The sequence below is a fragment of the Rhinichthys klamathensis genome, unplaced genomic scaffold, assembly GCF_029890125.1.
Source record: "Rhinichthys klamathensis goyatoka isolate OS25496 unplaced genomic scaffold, OSU_Roscu_1.1 h1tg000413l_1, whole genome shotgun sequence".
NCBI classification, from domain to species: domain Eukaryota; kingdom Metazoa; phylum Chordata; class Actinopteri; order Cypriniformes; family Leuciscidae; genus Rhinichthys; species Rhinichthys klamathensis.
In genome coordinates, this window is record NW_026606913.1 from 762692 (window position 1) to 776269 (window position 13578).

Here is a 13578-nt window from a genome sequence, read left to right on the forward strand (position 1 = left end):
TTTCCATCCCTCTTCCTCAGTTTAAGAAGCGTCGACAGCGCTTGGCACCACAGTTACAGCCGAGCTTGTTGCTGGCATCTTCAATGGGGAACTTGTAGTCGTAGGTCAGCTCTTCTCCACGGTAGATCTTCCGCAAGGCGAAAATGACTATGTGCTTCTGACCCTCCACATTGATGACTCGAGAGTAGCAGTTTGGTTCACAGGAGTGGTTGATGAACCGTGCTGCATTACCGTGCATCGTGGCATCTACAACGTCAAAGTCGTCAATGCGGAACATATAGCATCCAATGCCCTGGTAGGAAGAGCAGAGGAAAGAAGTGGTATAAGACTGATCATATTCAAACTCTGACCCAAATCCAGTACAGGGTGATCCTAAAATATGAATTTATGTAAAACAAATGAGTAAATAATCTAAACATAAACAAGACAAATAAACAAATATAATATAAATAAAAAATATGATTAAAAAATAAATAAGGAAAAATAGCAAAGTTTAAAAGAATGCTGTTTCTATTCATCAATAAAGGAATAAAACACATCTATCATGGTTTCTACAAAAATATTAAGCAGCACAACTGTTTTCAATATTGATAATAAAAAGAAATGTTTCTTGAGCAGAAAATCTTCATATTAGAATGATTTCTGAAGGATCACGTGACACTGAAGACTGGAGTAATGATGCTGAAAATTCAGCTTTGCATCACAGGAATAACTTGTATGTTAAAATACATTCAAATAGAAAACAGTTATTTAAATATGGTAATAATATTTCACAATATTAATGTTTTTACTGTATTTAAAATCATACAAATTAAAGGCAGTATGACAAACGCATGACAAAAAAAGTGCATTCTATTAATGAATAAAAAAAGCTTAATAAAAAGAGCTTATTTTAATATTATTTAAATAAAATAAATATTAAATACTACTACACATAACAGAAAAGAGGAGAAAAGACAGAGAGATATGAATACCCAAAATGCATTTCTGTTGATTAACCTAGTTGTAATCAGCTGAGAGTAAAAAAAAAAAAAAAATACTAGGAATGTTCCAATCAAATTTGTTGTGCCCCCGATCCGATCCAGTGAATATTGATCTGTCGATACCGAGTACGAATCCGGTACTTGCATCTTCCTAGTGTTTGGTGCACATCTCAAATACAGATGGCAGATAAAAATAACCAGTAAATAAATGACTTTCGAGTGATTTGTTACAAAAGTGCGCATCAAATATGCTAAACACAGAAGCTCAGACGCGCGTGATGCGCTAGAACAGACCTCATTGGTTCTCGCGCATCAACATGCACAATTGAGCTACATTTCCTATTATTGGCAGTTGACAAACCCACTAAAGCTGCATATCAACACCTACTGCACAACACCTGCATGACAGATGACATAAAATAAAGGATCAGGCTTAGGTTAAATAAATGCTTAATCGCCCCCAACACCGATCCTTGACATTGGATCGAGACATCCCTAATAAACACTATTTTAAAACAGCACTTTTCCACTTACCTTGCCATCGTAATATTTCTCACGCTTGTCCGTGAGAACAGAACGAATAACAATGCCTGAATACTCAATGACCATCTCCCCTGCCTCGATGTTTCGCTTGCAGAAAAGGCCTCTTCCGTGAATCGCAGACCTATGACGGCAATAACAGTTACAGTGAATGTGACTTGTTTTGAATGAAAACACTGGCAACACAACCAAGGAACCGGGAAGAAAAATATTGTAAGCCAAAATTGAATTCATTAATTGCAAATACAACAGAACAAAAGAATAGACTGGCAAAGGGTTCCAGAATAGAATCCAAATAAAACAATTTCCAGGGCAAAAACTTTTCCCAGTTGTAAACCACAGAGAATAAACCCAGACTTTAGAATGTGTCATTAAAGGGATAAAAAGGAGAAATATTTTTAGCAGATCCTAGGGCGTGCATTTCTTAAAATGAAGTGCATCTTCACATCTTTATGCCACATGAAAAGGGTTTTTTTTCACAGGTTTATTTATGGTAGATCACCTGGAAACCAAACCTAAACATCTCCTTCCTGCGACCTGTGGATTTCATCTCATCATGATACTGACATTTTGACTTCTGCTAAATGTAAAGACATACTAAACTTTTCTACTGATGTAGCTCAAATGTGGGGGTTAAAGAACAGAACTGAAACTATGACTCAGTTCCTCAATTGGGTTAAAACTTTTAACCCACCTATAGACACCAACCGCTTCCTTGGATGTCCTCTCCAGATGTCTAAAGCGCATTGCCATAGGAAGTTCCAAACTTGTTGCACGTCTGTAAAGTGCAAATGATTTTATTCGTCATGTGAAACAAGCCATAGTTACATAATAAATCACAAAAAAAATATATAAATACAGAGAGAATTAGCCAAGAAAGAGGAATTACAATCAGCGACAAAAAGATTAAAAAAGGGGAAAGGAATATGAAAGTCACATTGTCATGACAAACCCCCCCCCCAAAAAACAAGTCATCAAAAGCAAATGTATATTTTTCAGTCTATGAGACAAAAGCAAAAATATCAGCATTCGTATTTTAGTGCTCATGGCGACCCCATTGAAATACTTTAAAGTGCCCCTATTATGCTTTTTCAGATTTTACCTTTCATGCAGTGTGTTTTATAGCTGTTTCGAAATATAAAAGGTCTGCAAAGTTTCAAAGATCATTATTGCCATTATTGTCTCCCAAAAGAAAGACCTGGACTGCCTGAAATGAGTCGTCAGTAATTCAAATCTTTTCTGCATGAACGTGCGTAGGTTTGTAACAAATTCACATAATATGGTCCTCATTGGCTGCCTGTGAACAGCATCTATTTTGACTTGCCCTTAAACACTGTAGTTGTAGCTTAGGCCTGGACTAGTTTGGTCCGTGCTGTCGACATGTCAAGAAGACGCTGTTTTTGGCACTGTAAAAAGCAAATCTACTTTGTATGTATATTACTGTGTATCACGAGCCGAGGAAGCATCCGGAGCGGAAATTCAGTTGTGGTAATGGCCGTTTTCGCTTCAGGGATGAGCTGTAAGCAGTCGACCAATCACGAAAGACTGGGCCATCTGACCAATCAGAGCAGAGTAGACCAATCATGTCAGACTGGCCATCTGACCAATCAGAGCAGACCAATCACAACAGACTAGGCCATTGACCAATCAGAGCAGAGTAGACCAATCATGACAGACTGGCCATCTGACCAATCAGAGCAGAGTAGACCAATCACAACAGACTAGGCCATTGACCAATCAGAGCAGAGTAGACCAATCATGTCAGACTGGCCATCTGACCAATCAGAGCAGACCAATCACAACAGACTAGGCCATTGACCAATCAGAGCAGAGTAGACCAATCATGTCAGACTGGCCATCTGACCAATCAGAGCAGACCAATCACAACAGACTAGGCCATTGACCAATCAGAGCAGAGTAGACAATCATGACAGACTGGCCATCTGACCAATAAGAGCAGAGTAGACCAATCACAACAGACTAGGCCATCTGACCAATAAGAGCAGAGTAGACCAATCACAACAGACTAGGCCATTGACCAATCAGAGCAGACTCTCGGAAAGGAGGTTTAGGGAGACCAGATCCTTTCTCGAACAGTTTAAGACACCCTTATGACGCTTTTCCACTGCTGGTACGGCTCGGTACGGCTCAGTACGGCTCAGTACGGTTCGGCGCGGCGCGGTGCGGCGCAGCACGGTTTGGCTCGCTTCGCTTTTCCACTGCTTGGTACGACTCGGCTCAGCACGGCACGGCTCGGCTCGCTTTAGCTCGGTTTGCTTTTCCACTGCAGTTAGTACCGCTTCATAGTGGGTGGGATTATAGTCGGACCGTTATAGTTTATCCGCTCCTCGGCAACCAACGAGACGAACGTCTGCACTTCGTCCACTGACCACGATTCAGCCATTTCTTTTTTTATGGAAGTTTTCTTTCTTTCTTTATTCTTCAAGCAAGTCAAGCAAGTAGTTTTAAAACAGGTGCTACAGCGGTGGGTGTTGTCTACTGGCTATTTAAATCTAGTGGGTTTAGTGTCTCGTGTCGCAAATACAATGACGCTGATAGTGACGATTCTGTCTGTCTGACCAATCAGGGATCTGTAGTGTTTTCACGTCACATTTTAGTATCGGTACGGTACGCTTGGAACCTCAACAGACCAGGTACCATTTAAAGCGAGCCGAAGCGAGCCGTACCGTACCGTACCATGCAGTGGAAATGCCCCATAAGTGAGCCGTACTGTACCATGCAGTGGAAAAGCGCCAAAGCGTGCCGTACCGAACCGAACCGTACCGTACCGTTCCATGCAGTGGAAAAGCGCCATTAGAAAAGAGTCGATGCAGTGTATATGAGAACATTAAAGTGTTTTTGACCTTGGATGCAAGCAAACCTATTGTAGGAGACCTCCAAAACAAAATTAGGAATCTTTAAAATAGTATTATAGGGGCACTTTAAAAAATACTATTTCTCAAAATATAATTAAAAAACAGCAAAATGCTACATCACGCATATAGTGTAGTAGTTCTGAAACAATATAGATGTTTTACTGTGAACCTCTATCAGGTTTTTCTCGTAACTTTTACCTGCTTTTGTGTCATATCAAGAAACAAAACTTTCATTCAGTAAAATTCTAACTCTTATTTGACCTGGTGGATTTGAGAAGAACCTCATCTTCTTCCTCATCATACAGGTCGGTGTCAGGAAGCTGTCTGTGCTGTGACGCCAGGAAGTTAAACATATCAAAGGTAGACTTCCTGTGAAACAGACAAGTAGGTGTGAGCAGTTTCACCCAGAAAAGATCCCTTTTTAGGCACGCACATTTTAAGTCACAGAACTATGACTTCTAGATAACATCACTTGTTACTCTCCAAGACAAATGTATGTCTAAACCCCCTTCTTACATAGGTAAAATAACCAAGAAGCAAAACACCTACTCCCTTGTTGCTAGTTATTAGTCATTTAGCAAACGCCTTCTATAAAAGCTAATGATATAGGGACAGACCCCTTATAGTGACGCACTCTCAAGTTCCTTATTTAAGGCAAAATGTTCATCCCAGTAACTGGACTGTAGTTTGTGAACTAGGACTGTCAATCGATTATAAAACACAATTGAGATAATTACACATTAAGGTCAATAATTAATCAAATTAACAGCAAATATTCACACATCAATTTGCTGGGAAAAGCCCTTAAATAATAATAATAATAATAATAATAATAGTAGTAGTAACACAGTGGTAGTAGTATATTATTAATATTAGTAGTATATTATTGTGGCATACAAATCAAACATTTAATACACATTACAAAAAGTGTCTTTAGAAGTCAATAAATAGTTTGAAGCTTTGTAAAAAAAAAAAAAAAAAAAAAAAAAAAAATATTGAAATTATTATTATCATTATTATTAAGTAGTGATAGTACTACTATAGTACTGTGGCTGACAAGTTAATTAATTAAACTGGAAATAACTGAATATCAATTTGCTGGGAAAGACACTTAAATAATAATAATAATAATTTATCATCAATATTAAGTAGTAATAGTACAATATTATTGTGGGAGACAAGTTAAGCATTGAATAGACATTACAAAAAGAGGCTTTAGAAGTCAGTAAATTGTTTGTCGCTTTGTAAAATAATAATAAATCATCATCATCAATTCAAAAAGCATTTTTTTAATTATGAATCACTATGTTACCACTTCATATATTATTTAACAGTTAAACCAGTGAATTGACCTTAAGTAGACTTCAGAGCGGGCACAGCCACTTGGGTTAACGGGCAGATCTTCCTCCTGACTGGCCTGCTTGTGGAAGCGGAAAGTGTGGCGCTGGCAGCATTTGGCCCCCTGGAGCTGTTCCACCAGGTAGACTACCGCATCTTGAAGCATTCCCATCATACGAGCACCGCTCAACCCCGAAAAAGTGAGTTGCCTCAGTCCAGCAACAGCACGGGCTTCCTGGACCCCCTCGATAACAGTGGTCCAAGCCACTGTTGGGAATTTCGGGAGAAAAAAAAGTGAATTTAGACACTTTTTTGGCTCACAAATACATACAATTTACATGCACACAGTACACACATTGTTTTTTTAACTGCCAATGGCAAGCAAAAAAAAAAAAAAAAAAAAAAAAAATCTTACTGGTTTTCTATTAACTAATATATGTTTATAAGTGAAGTGCTGTAATCTGATTAGTGTTGGTCAGTACAGTGTGAATTAGCCTTTAGATTAGCCTTGACCTCCTACCCTCAATGCTGTCTGCTTCTACACTGAAACCGTCATCACTAGCGATCTCAAAGCGTAGGTGGGGATGGTCTCGGCTGGGAGGAATATGCTCTTCACCGTCTGAGGGAGGCATCTCATCATCTGAGCAGGACAGCATCCCTAAAAAGAAAGAATATCTTTTAACATCTCATTCTTTGATCCATTAAAAGACCTTAAAGTGACCAAAATTAAATAAAATAGAACAACCAAATTTTTTTTTACATTTAAATTACATTAAAATATACCTGAGTATTTGTTCCAGTCAGATGCACTACGGTTAGCAGGATCCCAAGTTGCTGGCTTGTTGCTGTCTCCACCTCGAGGCAATGAAAGGCGATCCCAAGGTCCAGGCCTAAAATAAAATCAATGATAGGTCACATATTAATGGATTAGTCAGGCCATTTTAGTGTCCGAAATATTCTTTCCATTGCAATAATATAAAGTCACCACTCATTCGGATGACATATATTAGTGGAAATGGTGGCACAAACTACCCACATAAAAAAACAATACTGTGGTATTTGTTATTATTACTATGAAAGTATTTAGTATTCCTATATAACTGTTCTATATAACCTCCTATAACTGTTCGTCTGTTATAGGACAACTTAGTTTGAATAAACAAGCAGACACTGATTAGTTACTGGCTCTACGTTTATTTAACATGAACAGCAAGACAACTAGAAGTGAATGTGCTTTCCATTAAATGTATCACACAGTAAACAAATCCTTAACTAACAAAACAAACAAACGTTGCAATGAACGTGCTTTTTTTTTTAATAAGTCACACACAGTAACAAAACCTTAACGAAAAAACTTTGGAATGAACTTTGCAATTTAGACGCGCAAACTGCGTGCCGGTGCGGTGAGACGTGCATGCTCGGGCAGATTCGGCTTGAAGCAGTGTTAATTTCGTTGACGAAAATAACGACGAAAATTATTCGTCAACGACATTTTTTCACAGACAAAAACGAGACGATAACTAAATAAAACCTAGTTGTGAATGACAAAGACTATGACGAAAATCTATTGACATTTTCGTCAACGAATAAAAACCAGACGAAAATGTTAGATAGTGACGATTTGGGAAGCGATCCGTCAGAACTGATGTCCTGCGTGTGTGGAAGATGCGCACATTTGTAGGCTACTGTAACGTGATCTACCCCGCGGTCATAAAACGTAAAAAAAATGTGAACGTCTGAGAGAATGAGTAGAGCAGACATATAGATCTGAATAAAAGTGACGATGCAAAAAAGAGCTCTATTCGGTGCGGTTTTCTGTGCGCACACACCTAACCCGAAGCGTGCAGTCATGCACAATACACCTACAGCGCGCGAGTAGGCTACTGAATTGAGCTCGCTTTCGTGTCTGAATGGAGAAATACACAACAGTATGTCTAAATGCCCTTTTTGGAGAGTATTCATGTAAACTATGCTGGTTATGTCTTAAACTGTGAGTGTGTCGGATGTGCATCAGTGCAATTGTATCCGCATGTCATTGGACATGATCCGACGTCTTAAAGTGACAGTGGCAATAAACCTAATGCGGTCCGTGTCCTTAATTTTGATCAAGCAACAAAAGAAAAAGAGAAAAGCATTCACTGTTTGTTAATAGCTTTAATAAGGATTAATTATATTTAATTCATACAAATAAATATGTCTGCTTGAAAGAATAAAGAATGATGTGTAAGTAGTTATAAGGAATGAATATATCATTCATTGTAAAGAAGACTGTGTTGTACTTTAGGAAAAGTGGTTTTATTTCATTTTAAGATATTTTTTAAGTAACAGCAGTTAAATCTGTATCTGTATTGCATGTTCAAACTTAAAAATCATTCATATTAATAGGTTAATAGATGTTTTCTCCGGGAGTATATGGGTTTGGAAATTTTAGAGAAATTCTAAATTAACGCATTACAATTGAACGAAACCCATTATATTTTAGTCGACTAAATCTACTGTAGATTTAGTCGACTAAAATGTTATTGTATTTCGTCGACTAAAACTAGACTAAAACTAAAACAATCCAGATGACTAAAATATGACTAAAACTAAATGGCATTTTAGTCAAAAGACTAAGACTAAAACTAAATCAAAATTTGCTGACAAAATTAACACTGGCTTGAAGTCTATGATGCGGACGCGGCGCCGCGCGCGCTGTTACAAAAAAAAGCCGTGCACACAGCCCATAGATATAAACACACAGCCAAGCCAAATGGGGTCTTGCCGGTCTTGCGCACCGAACGCGTCATTTTTGCCGCGCGCACCTTCGCGCTCGTGCGGACGCGTCGAGTATAAACAAGGCTTTACTCCGTGTCAGCGCGCGCTCTGATCGGTAAAGGTGCACAGACCTCTCCCGAATCATCTCCAGCAGTAGCAGCCTCCGTTTCCCTCTTAAGCTGATATTAGTATTTAAACATTCTCTATGATAAAAAATGTTTGTAAAAAATATTTTAATAGCACGGTTTTGGCGGTTATAGAGTTCTAATGACGGTGTTCAACTATAACCGTCGGTCTCACGGTTATATAATAACCGTCACACCCCTAAATGTAATATACAGTAAGTATGCAATGCATTTAGTGTTTGAAAAGCAAAATTAAAGGTAGCTCCTGCTGATATTTAACAAAAACACTTTTCATATTTTGTTTTAAACTTGAAAAAAAAAGGGCAATACAAATTAAATTTCCAATCAAAGGCTCACCTTGCACTCTCAGAGTCACTACTGCGTTCTTCATTCAGCCTGTCCAAGTCTAGAATTCCCTTGACGGTTGGGGTTTTAATGCGAACTCCATACCTGCAGTGGAAAATAGTCAAATGAATATTCCTTGTGGAGTTTGAAATAACAGAAAATTTAAGTAAATTCCATTTACCTGGCTGATACAGAGTTTGACTTGCATGGTTCTTCCAATGCACTAGTGCGGCCCAGGTCCAGAAAGTCTGATTTTGATTTCTTGGTGGCAATACGGTCAGATAGAGAGGACACCCTTTTCATTCGAACCTGCTTTGGTCGAGGTGCTGCTTCTGGTGTAGCTGGTGGGGAAGTCTTTGTCTCTGGTTCAACAAGGATACCTTCAGGTAAAACAACTGAACTTGTTTTCTGAGTTCGCCCAACAACGGTAGTGTTACGAGGTGATGAGGGAGTAAGAACATGGGAAACGGTTTTGTTGGGATCATAATAGCCAGCCATGGCTTGGTTGATGATAGCTTGAGCACTCTCTGCTTGATTAGATGCATCTAAGGAGGTTGTTACTTGACTCATAGATTGTTTGCTAGAGGGACCAGGTGTGCTAGCAGACTTTGTTCTTCTAGGTGTGGAAGACTCCTTCTTACTCCGTGCTTTTTTCACTCCATCTCCAGAAGCTTTGGCATTCCTACGTGGTTTCTTAACATCTGCTGGTAGTGAAGCTGCTCCGTTACTACTGGTGGTAAGTAGCTGGGTAATGGTATTGGAGGTCTGCACCAATGGGGTCACAATTTGGTGGATTTGGGTTGGAACGGTGGCACCCGCAACTGTGGGAAAGTTCCCAGCTGCTGCAAGTGTTGCCGACAAGGCATTGCTTTGCAAGAGGCTGGCGATTTGGGTAACGCAGTTGAATGAAGGGGAGTGTGGAGTCGGCAGCTGGAAGGTGTTGCTTTCTGGGTTTTTGACAAAAATTTGACCAAGACGGTTAACAAGTAAAACATGTGGTGTGGGATCCACATTAGGTCCACCAACTTCCTTTACAGTAAGAATAGCATGACCTGGTAATGCTTGAGTAACCAACTGTTGTTGGGGTTCAATTGTTGATCTGGGGGTTGAAAAATTTATGGAAATAGTTCGTCCTGGAGCAGTTTCTCTTTGCATAGGCGTGGTGTTGTACCCATTGATGACACCTGGAGCAGAGGCTGTCTGAATGGCAGTAGGCATTGCTTGGCACTGAGCTGATGGTTGGGAAGTCACAGAAGAGGATGAGGAGACTACACCAACTGCTGTAGAGCCGACAGGCTGCGGGTAAGTGGGATGCAATGGGACAGACACAGTACCAGAAACTGGCCCATAAGTCCCTAGGGGTACACCAGTGGCTGACGGCACAGACAGCATTGACTCTGGTTTCTGTGGTACATTTGTGGGGACACATGGCATTGCCCCTCCAGGAACTGAAGGGGCAGGATTCCTTGGTTCAGCAGGTGGGTGCAATTTGGTTCTGAAACTCTCCATGGGCGGCAAGACAGTCTTACCCTCAGGAGTTTGGACAGGGTACAAGGAAACATTTGCAGCAGGTGCCTGATTTGGGAATGTTGCAAAAGGAACTTGCACAGAGGAGTCTGATGATAAAGGTTCAGAAGTGGATGCAGATTTGGGCAACTCTGTGAAAGGAACAGGATTTGGTTGCAGTGGAGTTTGAATTCCATTAACTTGGCCTAAGTCAGGAGAAACTTCTTGCAAGTGGTTGTTTGGATAAACTGTAGAGTCATCCATAGAGGACACAAAGTGGCCACTACTAGGATCCAAGTACAATTCTTTAGATTCGTGTAGGTCACCTAGAGAATCCTGGACTGGGACCAGCTCTGTGAAATGTGCATTGGGTGAAAGAGGATCACATCTCTCAAGAATTAAAGGCATCTCTGGCTCAACAATTAAATGAGGGGATTGGAAATCATTACCATATGTAGAAAATGAGGGGTTTAAAGACTTTGCTTCAACAAAATTAGTCATAGGGTCTTGTGTGTGTACAACCACCCCAAGGTTTGATTGCAATGTTTGAGTTAGACCAAAGGAATTTTGATCAGCAGCAACCTCAGAGTTGGACACTGGTTCTAACCGACAGCTAATCGACGAAATATCAGATACAGGGCTTGGAAAAGTCAAACACAGCCCATTGCTAGCTGTCTGCTCATGAGATACAGAGTTGAGTGATTTGAGTGGCTTTTGGGCTTGATTTGACAACTTCACACCCTGGTTGTCATTGTTAGCCACACTTGTATCACTCTCTGCCCCATCATCCACACCATCAAGTTGGGAAATATGCCTCAAAGATGGAGATGTAGGTGTCTGAGAGGCATCCCTCTGAGCCTTGCAAGTAACCACTGTGCGAGTGAAGTTGTAGTAGTTCTCCATGTCCTCATCAGAAGAACTATTACCCCAATCTTCTCTACAAGCATCAACAGTACAAGACAATCTCTGCGTAGACATTTTGGACTTCTCTTCATTTGGCTCCCAGAAGTCCTCCTGGTTGTCTTCACCTTCAACTACAATTTGTGCACTACAGTTCATAGCTACACCTTCATTTAGCACTGTTTCTTCAATTTCAAGCTCGGTCCTCAGCTCAGGTGCCTCAGTCAGGTCTGCCTCTAAGTGGAAGGATGTGTAAGGGAAATCTCTCTCACTGTCTCGATGATTACCTTTTTGTGTACCCAAAGGGTCACCTAATGGCAAGGCACCATTTTCTGCTGGATGTTCCTGTGGTGATGCTATAAAATTGTGTGGAAGTTCTACAGAGTCTATCTGATTAAAATCAAAAGGCCGTGGTCTTGTGGAGAAATGGGTGGGAGATGTAAGGGATCGGTTGGTGCAATGGGTGCTGCCAATGCCAACTTGCCTTGTGGACTGTGAAAATAGTCCTGAGGTAGAATGGGGCGTCAATATTCCAGAACCCCGGACTGAGGAAGCACTTCGACCGACAGGCCGAGCTGAGGAAGAGGTCAGCAGGTTTTCAGTAGCACCAAGGGGGAAAACTGGGGAGGTAGGCAGGGAGGTTTTAAGGTGGAGGGAACCACCTGCTCTAGATGCAATTGGGCCTGCATGGGATCCAAGAGTAGGGGAGGTCATGTGACTGCGGGTACCGCTATTCTGGGTGTGTGGGCTATGCCGTCGTGGCCTTCGAGTGTCATCCAAATCACTGATAGTCAGGATGTGGTGAGGTTTGGATGGGGCAGCTCCTGATAAAAAATACAAAAAAAGTAAATAATCAATTATCAAAATGTTTTATATGAATTTTGTGAAGACAATACAAATGTGCAATGCCACTTAGTTAAATTGATTTTGATTACCAGGAGAAGGCAGTGGTCTGGAGAGTCCTCCGGCAGGTCTTCTGTTTTGGGGGTATGAAGGGATTTTGGGGCGGGCACCAAGGTCTGGTTTGGCAAAGACAGTCACCGAAGTGGAAGTTGTTTCACTGGAAGGATGTGTTGAGGACAAATCCATTTCGAGGGCTTCAGATTCTAATGGAAATATATATTGGAATTTCAATATTCAAAAATGTACAACACATCACTTTGCAGGAAGTAACATTACGCAGTACTTACCTGACTGCAGGCATGGACTGTGGGCAATTGTGCAATTTTCTCCCTGATCGGGCGACTCTTCCACTGGTTTTTCCTGAACAGGTGGCCGGACCTCCGTAACACGAAATGTGTATTTGCAGCGACGAAGGGGGTTTACAGTACTCCAATACCAGCGAGAGCATCTTAAAAGTAGAAGAAACAGAAATTCTATTGATGTGCAAGCAAGAGGAAATGCTAAGTCTAATACATCCATTACATGAGGAGCAAACTCCTCAAGAAATCTCAAGAAGCTACTTACTCATAACCCACAGGGAATAGTTTTCCATGACAGGCAGATAATTCACTCAGCTTTCCAAGCTTTTCTACTAGCAAAGAACCTAACAGTTGAAAAATGATGTTTAAAACATTGTTCAAAACCTCCTTGTACAACAATGCATTATATTTACATATTACATATTTATTAATGTAATCTTAAAAGACAAAAACACCAACCTATCATTAAATTAATAGACTCCGGCTCCAATCCAGTCAAAAACTTCCTGCGAAGACTTATCCCTTCAAAATCCACATAAACTCTCCGAAGTACTTCAAACCCTTGACCAGTGATGACCTGGTAAAATACAGAAAAAAAAAAAAACTGTTCTCACAAACCAGCTGTGTAATGTGCACATAAGGCCTCTATTTGACTTAATTTTAAGTTACTATATCAAACCACAACTAAATAAGCAGCTATTTAGCTAAATTAAATGCAATTAAACAAAGCTTACTTTTCCACTTATAAGGTCACGGTGCTTGTAACAGAAGACTCTTTTATCGTCTTGGAAGACACAGTTGCGAAAGCGGGCACACATGAAGTGGTAGTTGCTCTGGCACGAAGAAAGACAGCAACCTACCGTTGCTCCAGTTCGGTTACACCGTTCACAGCGCTGTGGAAGGAAAGTTGGAACATTAGCAAAGCCAAACATTATACTACACTTAACAGATGCAAGTATACTGTTTGTTTAAATACTACATATGAAATTTCTATGGCATATAGTAA

General features: G+C 40.3%; 1 protein-coding gene across 3 annotated transcripts in view; it reads right to left on the reverse strand.

The window, feature by feature from the left end:
* kmt2bb (lysine (K)-specific methyltransferase 2Bb) overlaps nucleotides 1–13578 on the reverse strand; it is a 36073-nt gene continuing 22495 nt past the window's right edge. For 2 of the 3 annotated variants that reach the window (XM_056235176.1, XM_056235177.1), the window contains exons 24-37: nucleotides 13307–13465; nucleotides 13032–13149; nucleotides 12838–12916; nucleotides 12561–12721; nucleotides 12306–12476; nucleotides 9146–12194; nucleotides 8977–9072; nucleotides 6521–6627; nucleotides 6258–6395; nucleotides 5752–6004; nucleotides 4661–4768; nucleotides 2218–2301; nucleotides 1518–1647; nucleotides 1–292 (exon numbers count right to left, since the gene is read on the reverse strand). In XM_056235176.1, the coding sequence (XP_056091151.1) occupies nucleotides 17–292; nucleotides 1518–1647; nucleotides 2218–2301; nucleotides 4661–4768; nucleotides 5752–6004; nucleotides 6258–6395; nucleotides 6521–6627; nucleotides 8977–9072; nucleotides 9146–12194; nucleotides 12306–12476; nucleotides 12561–12721; nucleotides 12838–12916; nucleotides 13032–13149; nucleotides 13307–13465 (4929 nt within the window). In that variant the 3' untranslated portion in view covers nucleotides 1–16. The remainder of the gene's footprint in view (nucleotides 293–1517; nucleotides 1648–2217; nucleotides 2302–4660; nucleotides 4769–5751; nucleotides 6005–6257; nucleotides 6396–6520; nucleotides 6628–8976; nucleotides 9073–9145; nucleotides 12195–12305; nucleotides 12477–12560; nucleotides 12722–12837; nucleotides 12917–13031; nucleotides 13150–13306; nucleotides 13466–13578) is intronic. The other variant, XM_056235178.1, reaches the window with a different exon arrangement.